The sequence below is a fragment of the Podarcis melisellensis genome (assembly GCF_964234715.1).
Source record: "Podarcis melisellensis genome assembly, chromosome: 4".
In the NCBI taxonomy this organism is placed as follows: domain Eukaryota; kingdom Metazoa; phylum Chordata; class Lepidosauria; order Squamata; family Lacertidae; genus Podarcis; species Podarcis melisellensis.
In genome coordinates this window covers 97,876,218-97,897,763 of record NC_138531.1, presented here as the reverse complement: position 1 = coordinate 97,897,763, position 21,546 = coordinate 97,876,218, and the positions used below count along the sequence as shown (strand labels likewise).

General features: G+C 48.5%; 2 protein-coding genes across 5 annotated transcripts in view; one reads left to right on the top strand and one right to left on the bottom strand.

The window, feature by feature from the left end:
- Positions 1 to 9,210, top strand: part of RAB6A (RAB6A, member RAS oncogene family) — a 58,713-nt gene extending 49,503 nt beyond the window's left edge. For all 3 annotated transcript variants that reach the window (XM_081910179.1, XM_081910180.1, XM_081910178.1), the window contains 4 exons: positions 295 to 406; positions 2,014 to 2,107; positions 5,639 to 5,705; positions 8,627 to 9,210. In XM_081910179.1, the coding sequence (XP_081766305.1) occupies positions 295 to 406; positions 2,014 to 2,107; positions 5,639 to 5,705; positions 8,627 to 8,691 (338 nt within the window). In that variant the 3' untranslated portion in view covers positions 8,692 to 9,210. The remainder of the gene's footprint in view (positions 1 to 294; positions 407 to 2,013; positions 2,108 to 5,638; positions 5,706 to 8,626) is intronic.
- A 9,451-nt stretch (positions 9,211 to 18,661) lies between these two features.
- Positions 18,662 to 21,546, bottom strand: part of PLEKHB1 (pleckstrin homology domain containing B1) — a 36,198-nt gene continuing 33,313 nt past the window's right edge. The window contains exon 6 of one of the 2 annotated variants that reach the window (XM_081910187.1): positions 18,662 to 19,475. In XM_081910187.1, the coding sequence (XP_081766313.1) occupies positions 19,339 to 19,475 (137 nt within the window). In that variant the 3' untranslated portion in view covers positions 18,662 to 19,338. The remainder of the gene's footprint in view (positions 19,476 to 21,546) is intronic. The other variant, XM_081910188.1, reaches the window with a different exon arrangement.

Below are 21,546 nucleotides of genomic sequence, written 5' to 3'. Positions count from 1 at the left end.
TCTGTCCCAAAGGGGGCATAACTGGCAAACCAACTGTATCTGGACAAAGACCTGATACTCCAGTGTCAGGGTTGGACCCAGGAGTTACCCCCCAAGCTGCACACCTGCTTGGACAGGGCGACCCTGTCCAGAACCCGTCATCTCTGCACCACCCTGCCTGCAGTCTTTGACACACCAAAATCTTAATTAACCTCTGGCACAGATGACAACCTGGTTCATCACACGCAGATGCTTTGAGAGTGATGGGAATGTCGTAAGGTGTCTTTCACCTGCTTGTTTACTTTTCCTTCCTAGATGTAAACTCATTCCAGCAAACCACAAAATGGATTGATGACGTCAGAACGGAAAGAGGTAGCGACGTCATCATAATGCTAGTAGGGAACAAAACAGATCTAGCAGACAAGAGGTAAGGCAGCTCATTCCTTGCCGTTGTGGCCAATCCGACCAGCTTTTATATTGAGAGAGTTTGTGCTGTGCGACAGTAGAGGGTGGTGTATGATTTGGCCCTTGGGCTGTATGCAACTCCACAGGTATAGGGCTGTAATTGGAGGCCTGAGGAAAATGGAAAATAATGGAAATCGTAACATAATAATAATAATAATAATAATAATAATAATAATAATAATAATAATAATTTATTTATATCCCGGCCGAAGCCGGGCTCAGGGCAGCTAACAACAATAAAACAGTACAAAGGTACAGCACAAACAACACTCTAAAATCATTCATTAAAAAATTAATTAAATTCAAGCCACTGGTCACCATTGGGCCAGAGCTCCGCGAAGATTGCCGAGGGAGGGAGTCAGGCTGTGCCCTGGCCAAAGGCCTGGCGGAACAGCTCTGTCTTGCAGGCCCTGCGGAAAGATGTCAAGTCCCGCAGGGCCCTAGTCTCTTGTGACAGAGTGTTCCACCAGGTCAGAGCCACAGCCGAAAATGCCCTGGCTCTAGTTGAGGCCAGCCTAACTTCTCTGTGGCCTGGGACCATCAAGATGTTTTTATTTGAAGACCGTATGTTTCTCTGTGGGGCATACCAGGAGAGGCGGTCCCGTAGGTACGAGGGTCCTAGGCCGTATAGGGCTTTAAAGGTTAAAACCAGCACCTTAAACCTGCTCCTGTACTCCACTGGGAGCCAGTGCAGCTGGTATAGCACCGGGTGAATGTGATCTCGCAGCGAAGACCCCGTAAGGAGTCTCGCTGCAGCATTCTGCACCCGCTGGAGTTTCTGGGTCAGTCTCAAGGGCAGCCCCACGTAGAGCGAGTTACAATAATCCAGTCTGGAGGTGCACATCAGTGCATCTTGAACTCATATGCTCCTTCCCCCACTCCACCCAGTATTAGGATGTTCAGATGGTTAGTTTGCAAAAGGAGAAAAGTAATGGAGCAGTAGAGATGATCTCAAGAGAAACATATGGTATTAAGAGGTTAACTGATGATGATTCATGTACCGCTTACAGCCCAAAAGAGGTGTGGGATATGAATTGACAGTTCCAAGGAGCGCTCCTGAAGAGGGCAAACCTCCTCCAGAGAGTTAGGAAGAGTCCTAGAGAAATGATTCATCTTTTCAGTCACCAAAATGAGACCAGAAACTTCCTGCTCCCTTAAAATGCATTTGCTGTTTCTCCTGTGCTCTCTCAGAGTGGCCTTCCATCCTCCAAACACTAGCGCAACACCCACCTCTTCACTGAAGTTTTTGGCTTAGCCCACCAAGTCCTCAACCCTTCCTGAAATACGCATCCCTTGTTAACTGTGTAAAAATCTGCAAAAGTATTAAATCCTTGAGTTATTCACAGGGGGCTGTCTCCCTTGTTGGGTTACTTTTTAAGTGCATTGACAGCGCTATAAAAATGCAGGTCTTGTGTGTTCGTATTAATGTATTGGACCACCTAGAATGTGGAAGATGGTAGCAGTTCTGTAAATGCTTTTGGGGATGGAGGCGGCTGCAGGCTGGGTGGGCAGTCAAGATTGCAGGTGCCTGTAATGTCATCTTGGTCAACGTGTTCCCTCTTTCTCCAGGCAAGTATCTATTGAAGAAGGGGAGAGGAAAGCCAAAGAGCTGAATGTAATGTTTATTGAAACTAGCGCAAAGGCCGGATACAATGTAAAACAGGTAAGTGGTGGGGAGGCAGCACCCCAAATTTTGGGGTATATTCTTGGAGTAAAGGAGTAAAGTCATGTTTTCAGCTCAAATAACTGCAGTCACGTTAGAAAACTTGAGATCAGTTTGCAGAACTTTCCCCGCTTTCATCAGAATGCTGTTTTGGATTCATTGGTTGTTGAATTGCTTTGACAAGTAGTCAGTCGTCCCACAGTAACACAGTCAAACAACTATTCCCCCCAGTGTGCTCAACTCTGCCAGGATTAAAGGTAAAGGTACCCCTGCCCGTATGGGCCAGTCGTGTCCGACTCTGGGGTTGCGCGCCCATCTCGCTTAAGAGGCCGGGGGCCAGCGCTGTCCGGAGACACTTCCGGGTCACGTGGCCAGCGTGACGAAGCTGCTCTGGTGAGCCAGAGCTGCACATGGAAACGCCGTTTACCTTCCCGCTAGAAAGCGGTACCTATTTATCTACTTGCACTTAGGGGTGCTTTCGAACTGCTAGGTGGGCAGGAGCTGGGACCGAACGACAGGGATTTGAAATGCCAGGATTAGGTGCACCCAAATTCTTGTATGCTGAAAGAATTTTATGAACCGGCCCTTAGCATAGACTATTGGCTGGGGGTGGGGTGGGGGTTAAGAGTGGCAGATAAACTTAACAGGTAAATTAAAACTGAATACAATGGTACCTGGGTTCTCAAACTTAATCCGTTCCAAAACCAAAGTGTTCCAAAACCAAGGTGCTCTTTCCCATAGAAAGTAATGCAAATTATATTAATCCGTTCCAGACTTTTGAAAACAACCCCTAAAACAGCAATTTAACATGAATTTTGCTATCTAACGAGACCATTGATCCATAAAATGAAAACAATAAGCAATGTACTGCTGTCACAAAATCAATTAATCAGTAGCTGAACTGGGTTCCACCCAGTCAGTCTCTCTCTCTCTCTCTCTCTCTCTCTCTCTCTCTCTCTCTCTCACACACACACACACACACACACACACACTAAAAGAGCCGCAGAAACAAAAACGCAAAACAAATAGCAGAAACAGACAGACCTCAGCGTAACACTCAAAACAGAAGCATAACACTCAAAATGGAGCACGTTCAGCTTCTGAAAAAAGTTCATAAACCGGAACACTTACTCCCGGGTTTGCAGTGTTTGGGTTCCAAGTTGCTTGAGTACCAAGGCATTTGAGAACCAAGGTACCACTGTACATAACTCTTCCGGAGTTTTGGTAGGTGTATGTGCTGGGCTGGGTGTCCTTGCATGCCTTGTGTGCCCTTGGGATGGAACCTGACTTCCCAGGGGTTTATTGGTTTAAAGATCTCACAGTTGCCAAGAAAGGGTTGCAAGCCTACCCCCTATACCTGCTGCAAGTCTTGGAGAAACCTGGGTTGGGAGATCTGTTGAAAAGCTACAGAGGCAGGGACCCTGGTTTTTTGGATATTGACAAAGGATGCAACACTAAATGATGTTCAGGTTCATGTTGAAAGATGAGGCTGCACTTCTGTCCTGCTACAGCGGCATTGCTTCGTGCTGCATAGAAATCCGTAGCCCAAAGAGACAAATAAAATAGGCACTAAACATTAGGAAAGGAACACTGGAGTGTGAAGACCGTGAATTCCTTATGCAGCTTTCTGGCTTTTTGTAACGTTTCCCTAATTGGATTTACTCTTGCATGCTCCGACTGGTAAATCCACTTTGACTTGGCTCGCTTGCCAATTCCCTCTCTTTAGTTTGGTAATTTTGGTGGACAACCTTGCTCGGGGCATAATTTTGCTCCCAGCTTAAATATAAAGAAGTGATTACTGTATTTTAAAACGCCTGTTGTCAGCAGCTGGATTTAAATGCAGTAATCCAATTGGTTTCTGTCAAGTGACTCTGTTTTTAGAAAAGACTTCCAAAAGAAAAAAGTATGGTCTTTAAATACTGCAAAGGGGAGCCCTCCAGCACAGTCAGCAGGAGAAAGGAGGTAGTGGTAATATAATTACTTCAACACACCGCCAGGGCCTTGGAGTCCTTTGTTCAGGCACGCAGCGGAAGCTGTGACGCTGGGATGAGCATAGGAAGATGCAGACCAAGGTGTGTTCAGGCCTTTTCAGTATTCATCACCACCCGTTGATTACTCAGTATGATTAACCATGGTGAACAGAGGACCCACTGGTTTTTCCCAGAGCAAGAATAATCCCATGAAATGGAATATTGGGCCAAACCTGAGAGCGCAGATTGAGATGTCACACAGGCCATTAACCAGAGTAGAAGCTGCGCATGGAAAGAGCTTGGGGGTGAAAGATTTGGGAATCCTAGTGGTGAGGTGGTTTGCTGCTTTCAGACATTGTTCTTTTGATGGCCTCTTTGAGAATGAGAGGTGGAAGCTTTCTCATCTTGTTTTTTGAAAGCTGAGATTTGAAGTACGGGTGTTGCCCAGGAAGCTCTATGCTGCCCACCCCTGGTTATGTGTGTCTGTATTAGCAATGCCCTTAAATGCCCAGTTACTTGCATCCTGAGGACAACTTGACTTTTAGAGCAACTTCCTGGTTAAACAAAATTGTCTTGAATTCACTGATGAGCCCACCTCTCCTGTTGAGAAGGAGGTGCACTGAAGTTTCATCATGATGGTATGTGCTAGTCACCTCTTTTTGCCGGGATGCAAAAAGGATACCGTATTTTTCCCTCCATAAGACGCACCTGACCATAAGACGCACCTACATTTTAGAGGAGGAAAGCAAGAAAAAAAAATTATGTGCAGAGCATGTAAGCGGCTCTCCCTTTTCTTGCTTTAAAGCAAGCAAAGTGAGAGCCGCTTACACGGCTTCTGTCCCGCTTGGTGCAGCCCTCACTTTGCTTGCCCATCCCTCCTCCCGCCTCGCTGTAAAGCGCAGCGACGCTGGAGCAAGAAGAGGAGGAGGAGACACTGGGACAGGGGCTTTGCTTTCTTTACAGCGAGGCGGGAAGAGGGATGGGCAAGCAAAGTGAGAGCTGTGCAAAGCAGGACAGAAGCCATGTAAGCGGCTCTCGCTTTGCTTGCTCCGTCTCTCCTCCCGCCTCGCTGTGAAGCCAACAGAGCAAGAGCCCCTGACACGCTCTGCACAGCTCTCGCTTTAAAGCAACAAAAGTGAGAGCTGCGCAGAGCGTGTCCGCGGCTCTTGCTCTGCTGGCTTCACAGCGAGTGAGGGACGGGAGCCATGGCTCCGGCTACGGAGGCATCCCTCAGCTTGCAACTGCAGCAGCAGTCGAGGGATCCCTCCATCGTCCAGTGCATTCGCTCCATAAGACGCACAGACATTTCCCCTTACTTTTTAGGAGGAAAAACGTGTATTTTATGGAGCGAAAAATACGGTAAGTTGTGGGGGAGACATGCATGACTTTATTTTGCCCTGTGCAGAATCACAGGCCTGTGTCCTTGGGAGTCTTTGAGCACAGGACCCTTTCCCAGTGCAGGTACATGAATTGCAACAGATGCCTCCCTCCTGAATTGGTTGTTGCATTTCTGATTTACTCCTTCTGTTTTCTTCTGCCCCACCCCCCTCACCCTTTCTAGCTTTTCCGACGTGTGGCTGCTGCCTTGCCTGGGATGGAAAGCACGCAGGACAAAAGCAGAGAAGACAGTATCCTTTTCAGCCCAGCCTTTGCAGCCTGTGGATTAAGCAGGAGAGTGGGTGGTCCATGGGATTGAAGAAAGCTTAGCTTTCTGAATTGGGGAGAGCGGCGGGTAAAAAGTACAAAAAGAGAGCTCTTCAAAAGAGACTCGAGGTGGGGATTATCAGAAACTTGGGTTGAGTGTTTTAACTTGGAATTGCAGTGCACAATGCGCAGGTGTGCCCACTGAAAACGATCCCTGCCAGGTAGCTGAAGCAATTGAGGTAAGCCCAAAGTCCCCCAAACCAGAGTTCATGAGTCAGTTTGCTTTGTAGGGAAATTGCCACTTGACCTCAGACCCAGTGATTGGGTCGACTGGGCCGTACGGTGTGAAGGAAAGTCCATTAGTTCAGTTGTCAATCACAGGTGGCTGTGGGGGAAAGTGTAAGAAAACCAGCTTCCTGGTCCCAGTGAGACCCTGATGAAGGTTGTTGGCATCCATCTGTCTCGAGAGACTATGGAGTGGACAATGGGGTGAAGTCAAACTGGAGAATCACAGCGCCTGCTGTGGCTGCAGAAACCAGTAATTCGTAATTGCTGAGTCCCATGTTTTTGCTGAGTCCCATGTTTCGTGACAGCAGCCACGAAATTAAGAGACGCCTCCTTCTTGGGAGAAAAGCAATGACAAACCTATACAGCATCTTAAAAAGTAGAGACATCACCTTGCCAACAAAGGTCCGTATAGTAAAAGCTATGGTTTTCCCAGTAGTGATGTATGGAAGTGAGAGCTGGACCATAAAGAAGGCTGATCGCCGAAGAATGGATGCTTTTGAATTCTGGTGCTGGAGGAGACTCTTGAGAATCCCATGGACTGCAAGAAGATCAAACTGATCCATTCTTAAGGAAATCAGCCCTGAGTGCTCACTGGAGGGACAGATCCTGAAGCTGAGGCTCCAGTACTTTGGCCACCTCATGAGAAGAGAAGACTCCCTGGAAAAGACCCTGATGTTGGGAAAGATGGAGGGCACAAGGAGAAGGGGAGGACAGAGGACGAGATGCTTGGACAGTGTTCTCAAAGCTACCAGCATGAGTCTGACCAAACTGCGGGAGGCAGTGGAAGACAGGAGTGCCTGGCGTGCTCTGGTCCAGGGGGTCACGAAGAGTCGGACACGACTAAACAACTAAACAACAACAACAACAACAACAACAACAACAACAACAACAACAACAACATGTTTTTGCTGCTTTGGTAGCATAGAAGTGACCCTCCCCAGGATGCAAGCCTGTGCAGTGTGCGTGGAGGTCCTGGGCTGCCCAGATGGCAAGACATGCCCCCCCCCCCCCGTTGAGATGGTACAAAGGAAAGCAGGTGCCATCTTAGGGACTGCACTCTGGATTTGTCTAGGATTTACCCGAAGATGTCCCGCAAGGCAGCGGGTACAGATTTTTTTTCTGATGAGGGTAGCAGAACAGAAAAGGCATGATAACCCTTCATGAATTTATTCACCCCAAAACCCTAGTGACGTTGTCGTTATTGCCCAATAGGTTTAACGTCGGGAGTCAACTTTAGTGGACAGTTCTGTCTTCTAAAGTAAGGCGAGATCAGAGTGCCTCTTCTAGAATGTAGGTAGCAGCGGATTTCTGAATGGACTAAGGAGAACTTTGGTCAGAGGCACTTCACTTGTCATTCCTCTGCCCTGGCTATTGATAGCCACTTTTATCGCCTTCCAGCCCTTCTGAATTGTTAGTTCTAGTCACGGCTGTGTGAATTGTTTGTTCTGATCAGACCGATAAAGGAGGCATTTATGACATGGTGGGTTAACACGACATGCAGTGCTGGAAGGCAAATGTTCAAAGGTCCTTGCTTCTATTGCCACGTGTGTGTGTCGTACTACCCACAGCATACAAAGCTTTTTAGCTTGTTTCCCCTTAATTAGATGTGTCCCCCCCACCAAAAAACCTCCCAGATCAAACTTACAAAGATCAGTAATAATGTAGATTCTGTCCTCAGGCTTACACTCTAAAACACACAACACAGAAGGAAAAGAGGTTGGGGAGGGAGGAGAAAAGAGAGCAAACCGGAAGGCTAATTCTCAGTCACAGAGCACGCACACATGCACAATCACACTTCAGAGGGATATCTAGGCTTTCAGAGCTTCAGGAGATGGGTGGTACTTCTTTCTGTGATGAAACCTCAAGGAAGCAACACTTGCTGAAAATCAACAGAAGCGTCATTCCTCCTCAGTGTTGATGGTTACAAGCAAAAGGAAAACCTTTTCAGACCCTGTGGCTTCTTTCCCAAGCAGACTCCACAACCATCACAAACTTCACCAGGCATTCCCATTGTTTGGAAATCAGTTGCCAGCACTCACTGTAGTTTAAATTTCTATACCACCCTTCATCTGAGGATCACAGGGCAGTTTGCTGTATCATACTGTGGCACCTCGTTTTTCGAGCATCTTGGAAGCCTAACGTTTCAGTTTTCAAGCGCCGAAAACCCAGAAGCATTTGCTTCTGTTTTCGAATGCGTCTCGGAACTCGAACGGCTTCCGCTATGTTTTTTCCCCTTTCAATTTTCTCCATTGACTTTGTGCCTCGGTTGTCGAACGTTTCAGAAGTCGAACGGTCTTCTGGAACGGAATACGTTCGACAACCACTGTAGTTGCAGGTGGAGCTGCAGTTTTCACCCAGTGGGGAATTAATGTTTCAGGCAGGAAAGGGTTGCAGGGAATGCAATGCCAGAGACTCTGGAAGGGCTTATTCCATAGGAGTGAGGGCTACCAAAAAGAGCACGCAATTTGCATATGGAGAACTTTGAAGTGGGGTGTGAGCCACATGCCCTTCCTGAATGTTTGGGCATTTAATGAGACTTGAGGGGAGACGGTTTCAGCCATTTCAGCCTGTCTTCCTCTTTCTGCTCTTATTTCCCTTAACTACTTTCCCCCAACAGTGATCGACATCAAACTTGAAAAGCCTCAGGAGCAGCCAGTCAGTGAAGGGGGCTGTTCGTGCTAATATAGTGTATTGCTTTTCTCTTACCTTTCTCCAGACCATCACTGCTTCTTCCTCTCCTCCCCCCCCCACCCCCTTTCCCCTCCCCAGACTCATTGGCAGCAATGTGACTATTGGCTTGCCCACCCCCACCCCACCCCACCCCCCCATCCGTAACGTAGCCGCGGTTCATCATTGCTGCTTGTCTCGTGAAGATGATCTGTTAGCTTCACAAGCACAAAAGAAAAGTCGGTGTCTTCGTTATTTATAAGGAAGTTTCAAAAACGAGCCAAAACGATCCTAGCGTATTTCAGTGATTCTTTTGAAAACAGCAGTCCCGCCAGAAAGATAGGTACAAATTTGGTAATATTATTATTTTTTAATGTTTCAATATTGCACTTACAGAATTAGTGGAAATGGGAGTAGAACGTTTGGATTTGGTGAAAAGGAGTGTGCAGGGTAAAAATGCTTCGGCACCCAAGGCAGGCGCTGTGGAGCAGTCCTTGGATGTTCAGCCTGTTCTTTTGCAAAAAAAACCCAAAACTAGCCTGCTTTGCCTTTTCGGTTGAGATCCTCTGGCCATTTCCCCCCCTAAACAGTAGCCTTTTTGAAATGCTAATAAGATGCTTTTTGTAAAGGGGCAAAGTTGCAAGATACTGTTCTCGGGGTTTAGAAACCGTTCGCTCTACATAGGAGCCCCACAGAACAAATGAACCAGTTTGCAGTGCACCTTTGGGTGGACCAGCTGGACAGGCTGGTCTGTCTTCAGAATGAGGATGGGGGAGGCACAGAGGCTTCAAACAGGTTCTGGCACTATAGACAACTTGGTCAAGCTGTGAATCTGTCTCTGAACAGAGACACCTACGCTGCCAGCCATTTAAAGATCCAACATAAAGTTAATACGTAACGAGGGAGATGAGGAGACAGAGCAGAAGAGACTATTCCTGAGTTGGAAAGGGAGGGGAGGTACTTGTAAAAGTAGATTTTAAAAGTCCCTTAGATGAAAAAGGAAGGGAACAAAAGATGGAAACAAAACTTAAAATTATGCAGACTTTTGCCTTCGTTTTTAGCATTTTTTATTATTATTTTGGGTCTTCGGAGTCTCGTGTATTTGTTAGTAGTTTGGTTAATTAATTGGTTGTTTAGTATTACGTTTTAACTGGACTACAATTAACCGTGGTAACCTTCAATATTTATTTCTTTGCTTTTTTTTTACTGTCTTCAAGGGTAATTTTTTTTGTGGGGGAGGGAGGTGTTTGTTCATCTATTTAGAGCTTTGGCAACGTCACGAGATATAGCTAATCCAAGAAACACACTGGGAAGTGGGGACACACATTCACATGCTCACTCTAGAAGTGCACTCTCTTAATCTGTACTAGTCATTGTGAAGTTGCTGTGTAAGTTAACACAACTGTAAATACATTGTTTGTGGGAGGAGCGTTTGCGGCTGGGGAGGGGTACAATCCAGGAAAGGCCTCTCGAATTTCCGTTTTTCTAAGTGATCGTTTAAAATGGGGGGCGGATGGGGAGAACTGGCTCTCCCCCCTCCCCAAGCACCCCAGCTTCGGATGTGCACCCGCAAAATCTCTCTGTTCCTGCATTGTGGAATTGGAATGGCAAATTCATCACTTTGACCTGAGTTTCCAGTAACTTTGCATATACCAGCAATGTCATCGTATGTTTCAAGGGCGGAACAAGACACCCAAATGCTTTTAATGCAATATTGAAGAGGTGGTTTATCTTTCCTTTTCCTTTTTGGAAGTAGCATGTCTGGAATTCAAGCGTTTAAATAATGGCGACGACAGGTGGATGTGTTCTTTCCCCCCCCCCCCCCGAAAAGAAAAGCGAAAGGGAAGGAAGGCCTGGCTACTTTTCCTGTATTGTTGTATTCTATGTGTGCGAAGAGAAAAAAAAAGAAAAAAAAACCCACAAAAAAATTAAAAACATGATCCATCTTGCTGCTTTTTAATATTGAGTTTTCCGTGGCTTGGGTTCTTAAAGCAATGAAAATGTGTACACGGGTTGGATTTTTTTAAACATGCACAGAATTTTTTGCTTCCAATAAAGTATCTAATCAAAACACTAAAATTGACAGGCCTTCGCCTCTGCTCATTTTACGCTGCTGCTCATAGCTGTCAACCGTCCCTTATTTGGCGGGAAACTCCCTTATCCCATGTCCCACTGCTGTCCCTTATTGATGATGTCCCTTAAATTTCCCAGGTTTCAAAGGAAGCAGTTCCTCTCCCTCCCTCCCTGCCGGCCAGGGAGGAGGGAGGCTCCAACTGTGTTGCTTAGCTGCCCGGTCCGCCCCCCTCTGGCCTCCTCTCACCAGCCTCAGCCCCCGGGAGCCCCTCCCCACCGGGACTGGCGGGAGTCTCGGGCCCTTCTGCAGCCATCCTCCTTGTGGCCGCCAAACTGAGTGTCTCTGCCTGGGGCCTCCCCTCTGCCCGTGGCCCCGCTCCCGCTAGGCCGTACTGCAGCTGTGCTGCCGAAGGACCCAGATGAGATGAGCAGCCTGGCGTGGCCTATGATTTGCTGAGGAGCCTTGAGAGGAGAGCGAGGGCAACCATAGAGAAAGCAGTTCCGAGAGAGGAGGGCGAGCGCAGGCACGGGCAGGTGTTCCAAGGGCTAGCCATAGAAGGGGAAAGCGGAGGAAGGACCACAAGTGCTTCTCCCCTAGATTTGTAGTGGTAGATTAGCATAGATGGTCTGACCTGCGGGTTTACTTTGGGCGCCATTCCCCCCCCTTCCTCCCGCCCCGCCTGATGGAACTGAGAGCTGCAGATGGAGCACGAGAGAAAAGATACAGAACTGCAGCAGCATCTTCCTAGCTAGGACTTCGTTTTGCGCGAAAAGTGGTTGCTGCTTGTAGTTATTTAATTGCAGTGTTTCATCGGCTGGTGTCTTGAGCAGCAACCTCTGGAAACGAAGGGCTAAAAACCGGCGCTGCTCTCCCAAATTACCAGTATCTGGTCCCTTTTAACTTTGTATTCCAGCTGGTTAACTAAAATCCCTTATTTTGGCTGCTGATCCCTTATTGTCAAGGCTGCTGGTCCCTTATTTTCAAATCTGTAAGTTGACAGCTATGCTGCTGCTACGGTCCCCGTCTCCCAGCCATCCTTCCTGGCCTCTAGCGCTCCACCTCGTAGGTATGACAGTGCTAGGAGGGTGGGGAGGGCCAGTTCGGGTGGCACAGAGCTGAGGCAAGTTGTTGCAGTGCCTTTCACTCTTTGGGTTTGGTAAGTTGGCCAAGCAAAAGAATCTCAGATCTTTATTGGGACTGGTTGCAAAGGCGCCAGTGACCTCCCTCAAATACGGGGAAAACGCTATCCCAGGGGTCAGCAAACTTTTAAAGGAGGGGGGGCTGGTTCACCGCCCCTCGGACTTTTTGGTGGGCCGGACTGTGCGCACTCTCTCCCCCAGCTCCTCCCCTCCCAGTGTTGGTGCTTACCTTGAAAGCCCTAAACGGCCTCGGCCCAGTATACCTGAAGGAGCGTCTCCACGCCCATCGTCCAGGCCAGACACAGAGGTCCAGATCCGAGGGCCTTCTGGCGGTTCCCTCGCTGCAAGAAGCCAAGTTACAGGGAACCAGGCAGAGGCCTTCTCGGTAGTGGCGCCCGCCCTGTGGAACGCCCTCCCATCAAATGTCAAAGAAATAAACAACTATCTGACTTTTAGAAGACATCTGAAGGCAGACCTGTTTAGGGAAGTTTTTAATGGTTAATAGACTATTACTAAACGGCTAAACAACAATTTTAATATTCTGTTGAAAGCCTCCCAGAGTGGCTGGGGAAACCCAACCAGATGTGTGGGGTATAAATAATAAATTATTATTATTATCATTAAATTAATTTCCTACCACCTCCGCCACTCTGCCTGCGTTTGGGAGCCAGCGGTGTTGGTGGCGACTCTCCTTTCTGGGCCAGCTTTCCCAGACGCCCATCACGGGGTGAGCAGGCATGCCAAACTCCAGCCGAAGCTCCATGACGCCATCACTATCACGCCAGTCACGATGCCCACAGCGCGGCCATGGGCGGAGAGGCCGGCGGACGGCGAGGCTTCAGATTGGCTAGCTGCTGGCACCAATGAAAGCACAGCTCCCTTCCTCCGCAAGGCGAGGAGAAACCAGGAGGAGGCGCCGCGGCGGCGGTGTGTGTGTTGGGGGGAATGGCGTCCGAAAAAAATTGCAAAAAAAAATTGCACAGCCCGATCACGCCAATCCAAGCGACAATTCCAGGACTGTCTGTGGGCCAGATCCAGAGGGCAATTGGTCCCGATCCGGCCTGCGGGCCTTAGTTTGCCAACCCATGCCCTATTTCATAGGGAGGCAGGGAGCTTTTGCAAGTGGGAGCCTGGGTTGTGTGTGTGTTCTCTTCCAGGAGAAAGGAAGATTGCCAGTAACCCCAAACAGCCCTCTGCTTTCCATTGCCACCTCTCTTCCCCAGGGAGCAGAATTGCCAAAGACAAGAGTGGAAATGCATTTGGGTGGAAAATGGAACTTAAGGCCAGTAAGGTTTGTATTGAACATAGCTCCACAACTAAGGAGAACTTGCCTTGTGCGCGATGGAATTTTCTCCCTGACTCAACCTTGGGAAGGCCTTTCTGGAAGCAAGAGCCGTTTGACGGCGGAACGGTCTCCCTCGGAAGGTGGTGGAGGTTTTCAAGCAGAGGTTTGGAGGGTCCTCCATCAGGAATTCTTACATTGCAGGGGGTTAGACTAGATGGCCTCTGAGGCCCCTCCCAACAATTCTATGGTTCTATCTCTCTCTTATATGCCTGTTGCCTTTGTCCATGGAGTTTTCTTGGCAGGGATACTGGAGTGGCTTGCCGGTTCCTGCTCCAGGTGGATCACGTTTGGTCAAAACTCTCCACTATGACCTGTCCATCTTGAGTGGCCCTGCACGGCATAGCTCATAGCTTCTCTGAGTTATTCAAGCCCCTTCACCACGGCAAGGCAGTGATCCATGAAGACAGGAGTGCCTGGCGTGCCAGTCTGGTCCATGGGGTCACGAAGAGTCGGACACGACTAAACAACAACAACATCTCTTCCCATCCCTTGCTGCCCTCTAAATCTGGAGCAGATTTTGGGATGGCACCAGGTGTGTGTTGCACGAGAACAGAAATTCCAGCTGTACAAGCAAGAATCCTTTGGGTGGCTTTCGATAATGCAGCTGGGTGGCTGAACTTGTGATTTGTACCATATATGGATACAGAACTTGTAGGGACCGGCACCTGGGTTTTGGCTATAGTTGAGTCACTTTTGTCTAAAAAATGACATTTAATAAGTATAACAATAACAGCAATCTAAAACATACACTGCTGCTACGTCAAGGACATTGCCAGATTGTATAACTGCTCTTATTGATCTGGGAATCCAGTTTTCCAGGAGGGCCTGAGATGCTAGATGTCTCTATAGTGACACCTGCTGGCTGGTTGCTTGCTAGAAATAGAACAACCAAATTCAGAGTTATTTCTGTGTTAGAACAGGCATTCCCTTCTTGCTGTTAGGGTGAAAGCTTCCCTTATCTTGTGCCCGGTTGAAGGCATAAAAGCCTGGCCAGAAGGGAAAAGCCAGTTGGTGCTCCCGATTCTCGGGTCAGCCACACTTAAGATGTTGTGAACTACAATTCCCATCACTCCTAGCAAGAAGAGCTATTCTCTCCCATCAGCTCTAGCATCACATGCTGGCTAGGGCTTCTGGGAATTGTAGTCCAAAACACCTGGTGGGCCAAGACCCTGGGTAGGCAAACGAAGGCCTGGGTGCCAGATCTGGCCTAATCACCTTCCAAATCTGGCCCGTGAATGGTCCGGGAATCAACGTGTTTTTACATGAGTAGAATGTGTCCTTTTATTTAAAATGCATCTCTGGGTTATTTGTGGGGCATAGGAATGCATTCACCCCCCCAAAAAAAAATATAGTCCGGCCCCCCACAAGGTCTGAGGGACATTGGACTGGCCCCCTGCTGAAAAAGTTTGCTGACCCCTGGCCAAGACCCATCAAAGGCTGGACTCCACAGACCCTTTCAACTGTCGCAGGAAACACCCCCCCCCCCATCATTCAGTTTGTACAAACTTCACACACACTCACACACACTACATACGCTACGCTTCTGTTATAAATTCATAGAAAATCAACCATACATCGGATCTGCACTGTTCCACTTTTATTTTACTCCATGAAGGAAGGACTACAAAATGGGGAAGGTTTGATACAGGCCAGCCATAATCCCTTGAGCATACCAGCACATCCACAGGAGCCCTGCCCAGTTGCTATGCCAACCCCGATGGTCCTAGACAGAAGACCATCAAGGTCACAAAAACTTGCATATGGGAGTGGATTCAACACTGACTTGAACAAAGGACAATGATCAGATCTTCCCTCTGGGGGCAGGAAACTGCCAACTCCCTTTTGTCCTCTGGAAATGACTCATGGGGAAGGGGAAAGGAGGGACCAGCCAGGTGACAAGATACTCAGCTTGCTTCCACAACTCCTCCCTCAACCCCTCCTTTTTGTGATGTGTCAATGATGTAGTCATGATGTACTTGTGATGTAGTTCTAGGAGTGTAGTTTGGGGGATTAGTAGCTAATAAAAGTTGGGGGTCTTCTTTTGTTTGAGGCTTCCATCTTGTTCCACCTGGCGGCAGGTGGGAGTCCTGTCGTGACAGTCTTCAATCAAGACCAAGCCTACTGGCTGCTATTTTGCTCTGGTATTCCTGGCTGGTGTCCTTGTTTTTTTGTCCAAGGGAGCCCTCGGATTTCTCCGTTAACACCCCACAAAGGAAACAATGACTTTGGTGCAGTGAATAGCAACTTTTATTATTCTTAAATAGCTTTTATCCCCCCCCCCAAAATATACATAACTATTAGTGCTTTGAACAACACTTGACAGAACCAAACTGCAAACTGACACAGGAAAAACCCAGACACTGAAATGTGTGGCGAGCGAAGCGAACCTAAGCGAGGTCTTGCTTGTGCTGTGGATAGTGAGGGGCTCCAGACACCCCCATTTCTCAGCCGAGGACTGCAGGGTCCCAAAGGGCACCCCCCTTCCGGCAGCGGCTAGCAGCTTCACTGTCCCCTCGGCTGCTGCACTCTCACCAACGAGAGATATTTTAGTGCTTAGGTACAGCGCACTTCTCTGCAAATCCAGAGGTGAAGTGTGCATGGATTTATTCCGGGCTGTTTTCTTTTTAAAAGAGGCGCGATCTGTGAACGTGACAGTGTACCCAAGTACAAAAATACCCGATTCTCGTTTGAAATGGCCTTTAACTAATGACCTGACAGTCCAGGCCAAAGCCTCTCAGAAAAAGCAGAACTACACACAAACAGCTCGTTCCACAATTCTTTGCATATGCACATTGCACAAACCACACTGCATCCGACAAGGCAGAAATAATGCCCACCCCCGGGTGTTAAAGCATATTGGGGAGGGGGTCTTTCCCCACTCTGACTAATCTGCTTAAGAGTCACCCACAGAGAATCACGTAAACCATCTTTATTACGCAGGCTAATGAAACGGGGCAGTATTCAGACTTTGCATTCGTGCAAGGATGTTTCCTCCCTCCTGCCCCAATGCTCTGTTCACCATCCCCAAAACTCTGCCAGGGATTTAGGGGGCATGTGGGAGGGGGGGAGAGGGGAATGTTCCATCATGCGGGAAGAAATTGTTCCCGTGGAATACAACCAGAGAGATTTAAAGTAAAACATTTAGTCTTGGCTACGGGGCACCTTCGATTTGCCTCGGAGCAGCTGGAAGTCTAAATGTCTTGCTTTGCAGCACATTCTGCTTTGTCACTTGGTGCAATGTGTGTTTATGGAATCCTGGAACTAGATGCAACCTGCAGTTCTGCCTCCAGAATGTGAGAACGGCCCCAAGAGAACTTTTGAGCTACTACAATGAACGGGAAGCAGAACGGGAGTGTGTGCCCTGGTGAATGCTCACCTCCTAGGGACCACAAGCGATGCTCCCAAACCCCACTTCCATCTTTGATAAGCAGCCTCCCACTTGAGATCCCTGCATTGCACTAGTTGACTCCCTTCCAACTCTACAATTCTGGGATTCTATGAGCAGTGTCAACCGGTAGGGCACAAGGCAGGGAGCTGAACAGTAGGTGGCGCCAGAGCAAACTCATCCTCACATCTTCCCCATTTTCCTTGGTGAGTTCAAAGCTGAGACTATGGAGGGGGAAGGAAGTTGGCTGGCAGTGCAACCCCCTGGAATAGTTGTAATAAAGGAAGCAAGCAGCGGGGGCTGGCAGAGTGCAGTCTGAGGTTGGCGGGCAATGTTCCCTGTGCCCAAAGGAACCAGCCGCCGCTGTGGTCTCTGTAATGTTGGTGCGTCTCAGTGTGCAGAGTCCCTACAGTCAGCCCTCTCGCCCGTTTGGACTGTTTTAATGACAATAATGTTATGGATCCATAGGGAAGGGAGGTGAGGTTTTTTAAATTTTGTATGCTGCTTGGGGAATTTCTGGGGGTGGTGGAATGGCCAATAAATAACTTTGGAAAGGAAATAAACAGTCAAAAAAGAAGGAGAGAGGCTGCATATTTGCGTTGTTAGCTGTGAAGTGCAATCGATTGTGGTTTGGCCACATAATTGTGCTTTCAAGTTGCAGAGGGAAAGTTCTGAAAAGGCCAAGAAAAAAAATTGCGGCGATTTTAGTATTGTGGCACTTGGGAGAGCTTGCATCTAGTCGTTTTTATTTTAAGCCTTTGCTCAAGGGCCGGGCCTTGTGGCTAGCAACCTCACAAGACCTACCTTTCACTTGCTAAAACACAAGCAATGCATTTCTGCCACTCAGCCTTGCCAAGCTACTGCTCTAGGGCAGGGTGTTATTAGGGGAAACCTGGGGGGTGTCTCTGACACTGCTTCTTCGCAGCACTCCTCTATAGCACCTCTGTACACACAGATTGCAGCTTTTAAACTATTGCTTCTGGGTTTTCCATGCTCAGGCTGGGCAACCATCTGGCGGGGTGAACGCCAAACGGGCAAAGGGCGTGAGGAGAGTCCTGCTGCGATTCCAGCAGGGACCAGATGACTCTTCCAACTCCCTTACGATTCTAGGGATCAGGCCAAAGGCTTATCTAGCCAGCACCTCAGCGGCCAAGAAGATGCCCCGATGGGAAAGCAGCCCACAAGCAACTGGCGTTCAGAGCAGAACTTAAGCACAGCCTCCATGCGTTTGCCTGGTCCCCTTTCAAAGCCAAGTTGGTGGCCATCCATCGCTGGCTCCTGTGGCAAGGAGTTCCACAGTCTTAACTGCGTGCATAGTGGTTTACACTTCTATAAACCAGAAAGCACAAACCCACCACTGTAACCTGCAAAAACAACAGACATATCGGGGACACCAGCCCCCTTTGAACTCAGTGGGATGCTTCCATGGACTAGACTTCTTTGCATGAAAAGCTTGTGCCATAATAAATTGGGCAGTTTTCAAAAGCGTCCTATGACTCTTTATTAGGAAGCTAGGAAGTCCGCCTCCTACGGAGCCAGACCTTTGGTTCATTGAGCTCAGTGCTGCCTACACGGGCAGGCAGCAGCCCTGCTGGATTTATGGCAGAAACCGGAACTGAACCAGGGAGCTTCTGCGTACACTGAGCTACAGCTGCTCTGTTGCTTGGCGTCTTAAAAACGGCTGCCATCCCAGAAATCAGCCAGAGTCCCAAGGCCGTGATCCCGGTGAGATCAGCCACAACACCTCCAAGTATCTGGAAGAGATGGCAACCCACCTTTACAAAAACCAGCAATCTGAAACGAGCCCCCCAGGAGCTTGTTTCACCGGAATAAATAAGGTCAAGCTGAAAGCTGACATCTGTAACCGGGAGGTTTGTGGCTTCCATCCCCGCAGGGCTCTGTGTCCTGGAGACGCAGTATTTCAGCAGGTGCAGCCGCTCCCCATTGTTGCGGAAAGGCTTGACCTGATGGATTTCGGCCTGCTGTGGAAGCGTCAAAAGTTTGTAGCCTCTGGGCACTGGAGGGTGTCTGCCCTCTTCCAGGGTGCCAGCAAAAACGACACGAAAACCGAGGTGTTGTTTGGGGAGGCAGGACAACGTAGCTGGCAGCTACGCCCACAAAATACACGAAGACCGATTTGAGTAAGCCAAGCTGGAGGATGCCTAGCAAAGCGAAATGCGGAGGGGAGGGTGCGGGAGCGCAGAAAGCGGCTCTTGTGATTGACGGCAGAAGCAAATATCACCCGGAGTCGACATCAGGTGTGGGCAGTTAACCAGGCTGGTGGAATCCATTTCTGATTATATTTGCTAGCTATGGTTTGTCAGAGCAGAGAGAAACTGGCGGCTCGGGTGGGCGGGGCCAAGTGCAAAATGGCGGCTCGGGGGCGGGGCTAGATGAAGAATGGCGGCTGGGACTGGGCGGGGCCTACTGCCTACCATGCCCCCCTGGGCTTACCTGCACATCAGGGATGCTAACGGCCTCCTTGCGACGAAAGAAGCCTTTCTGGTGCTAACTCTTTTGTTAAGACGATTTAGTGATAAGGGACGGCCGCCGGCCTCCCGCAAACGGCCCAGAGATTTTCGGGGGGATCCCGATTTTGCTTCTGCCCACCCCTGACCCCCCCCTACAAAGCAGGTCCCCCTTTGGCCCTCCCTCTCCGGTGGGGAATCGCAGCGGCGTCTTAGCTGAGCGTCTGGGCTGGGGCTGCGGAAGAGGGGGTTCAGAACCAACAGGGCATCCACATGAACGAGCCCAAGGCGGCCCCTGAAGCGGCCCCCGCCAGCAGGCCCAAGGCCATCTGGTCTCCGGAGACGCGGTACGGATCCTCGCGGAAAATGACGTGGGTCGTTCCAGGTGCTGCGGAGAGAGGAAAAGGAACAGATGCAGTAATCGATGTAAGCAGGAATCATGGCCAGTGATGGATTTACGTATAAGCTAAACCATGGGTAGGCAAGCTAAGGCCTGGGGGCCGGATCCGGCCCAACTGCCATCTAAATCCGGCCCATGGACTGTCCGGAAATATAACACCAATCTTGAAAGACCTACACTGGCTCCCAGTACATTTCTGAGCACAATTAAAATGTTGGTGCTGACCTTGAAAGCCCTAAACGGCCTCGGCCCAGTATCCCGGAAGGAGTGTCTCCACCCCTATCATTCTACCCGGACACTGAGGTCCAGCGCCGAGGGCCTTCTGGCGGTTCCCTCACTGCGAGAAGCCAAGTTACAGGGAACCAGGCAGAGGGCCTTCTCGGTGGTGGCACCCGCCCTGTGGAACGCCCTCTCACCAGATGTCAAACAACTACCAGACTTTTAGAAGACATCTGAAGGCAGCCCTGTTTAGGGAAGCTTTTAATGTTTAATAGGTTATTGTATTTTAGTGTTTTGTTGGAAGCTGCCCAGAGTGGCTGGGGAACCCCAGCCAGATGGGCGGGGTATAAATAATAAATTATTAATATTATTATTATTATTATTATTATTATTATTATTATTATTATTATTATTATTATTTATTATTATTATTAGTGTGTTTTTACATGAGCAGAATGTGTGCTTTTATTTAAAATGCATCTCTGGGTTATTTGTGGGGCATAGGAATGCGTTCATTCCCCCCCCCCCATATAGTCCAGCCCCCCACAAGGTCTGAGGAACAATGGACCGGCCCCCTGCTGAAAAAGTTTGCTGACCCCTGAGCTAAACAAGCTATATCTTTGGGCCCCACTCTCTTGGGGGCCCCCAAAAAATGTAAAGGAAAAAACCCCACTGAGTGTACATTTCCAAAATACAAAAGATAAAAAACAAATAAAATGGTAATGCCTGGCTTTTGAACAATGCAGTCTCTTCTGCTTTTCGTGCAATGCAGAGAAATTCGCACCCGGCGCCACCAGAGGTCACCCTACGCTTCAGGATGTTCCTAAGACAGCAATGTCTACATCAGGGCTGCCCAAACGTTTTTTCAAAGAGGGCCGGATTTGATGAAATGAACATGCGTGAGGGCCAACCAAAGTTCTTGAGCTTTTTTTAGGATGGAAGTTGCTGAACTTTTTTTTTTTTTAAGAATTTTACCTCAGGTAAAATTATACTGCCACAGGGGCTGTATTAATCAGCCGATGGGCTGGATTAGGCCCCCAAAATGGACTTTGCACATGCCTGGGTTACATGTACCAAGATGCTGGAATTATTCTGTCAGTCCCCTCGGCTGAAGAGTACAGAAGGCCGTCCTTTTAGTTCTCTTTCCCCCCCCAAGTAATTTTTATTATTTTCTTTAAGTATTCTTTTCCCAACAATCCTTATTGTTACAATATATTCCCTTTGACTCTGCTAAGTCTTGACTTCCCTTCCTCCCTGCAGTTGGTATATTTATCACATTCTTATTGCGTATATTATTCTTATATAGCTACTATTTTACATTGAAGGTATTATTCCAGTCCTGCTAGTGTCTTTAAGTTTTTACAGTTCTCTTTTAAGTATTTGATAAATTTGTTGTAAGAGCAGAAGTAGTAACAATCTTGTCAATTAGTCGTGTCCGTCTCTTCGTGACCCCCTGGACCAGAGAACACCAGGCACTCCTGTCTTCCACTGCCTCCCACAGTTTGGTCAAACTCATGCTGGTAGCTTCGAGAACACTGTCCCACCATCTCGTCCTCTGTTGTCCCCTTCTCCTTGTGCCCTCCATCGTTCCCAAAATCAGGGTCTTTTCCAGGGAGTCTTCTAGCCTCCTGAGGTGGCCAAAGCATTGGAGCCTCAGCTTCAGGATCTGTCCTTCCAGTGAGCACTCAGGGCTGATTTCCTTCAGAATGGATCGGTTTGATCTTCTTGCAGTCCATGGGACTCTCAAGAGTCTCCTCCAGCACCAGAATTCAAAAGCATCCATTCTTCGGCAATCAGCCTTCTTTATGGTCCAGCTCTCACTTCCATACATCACTACTGG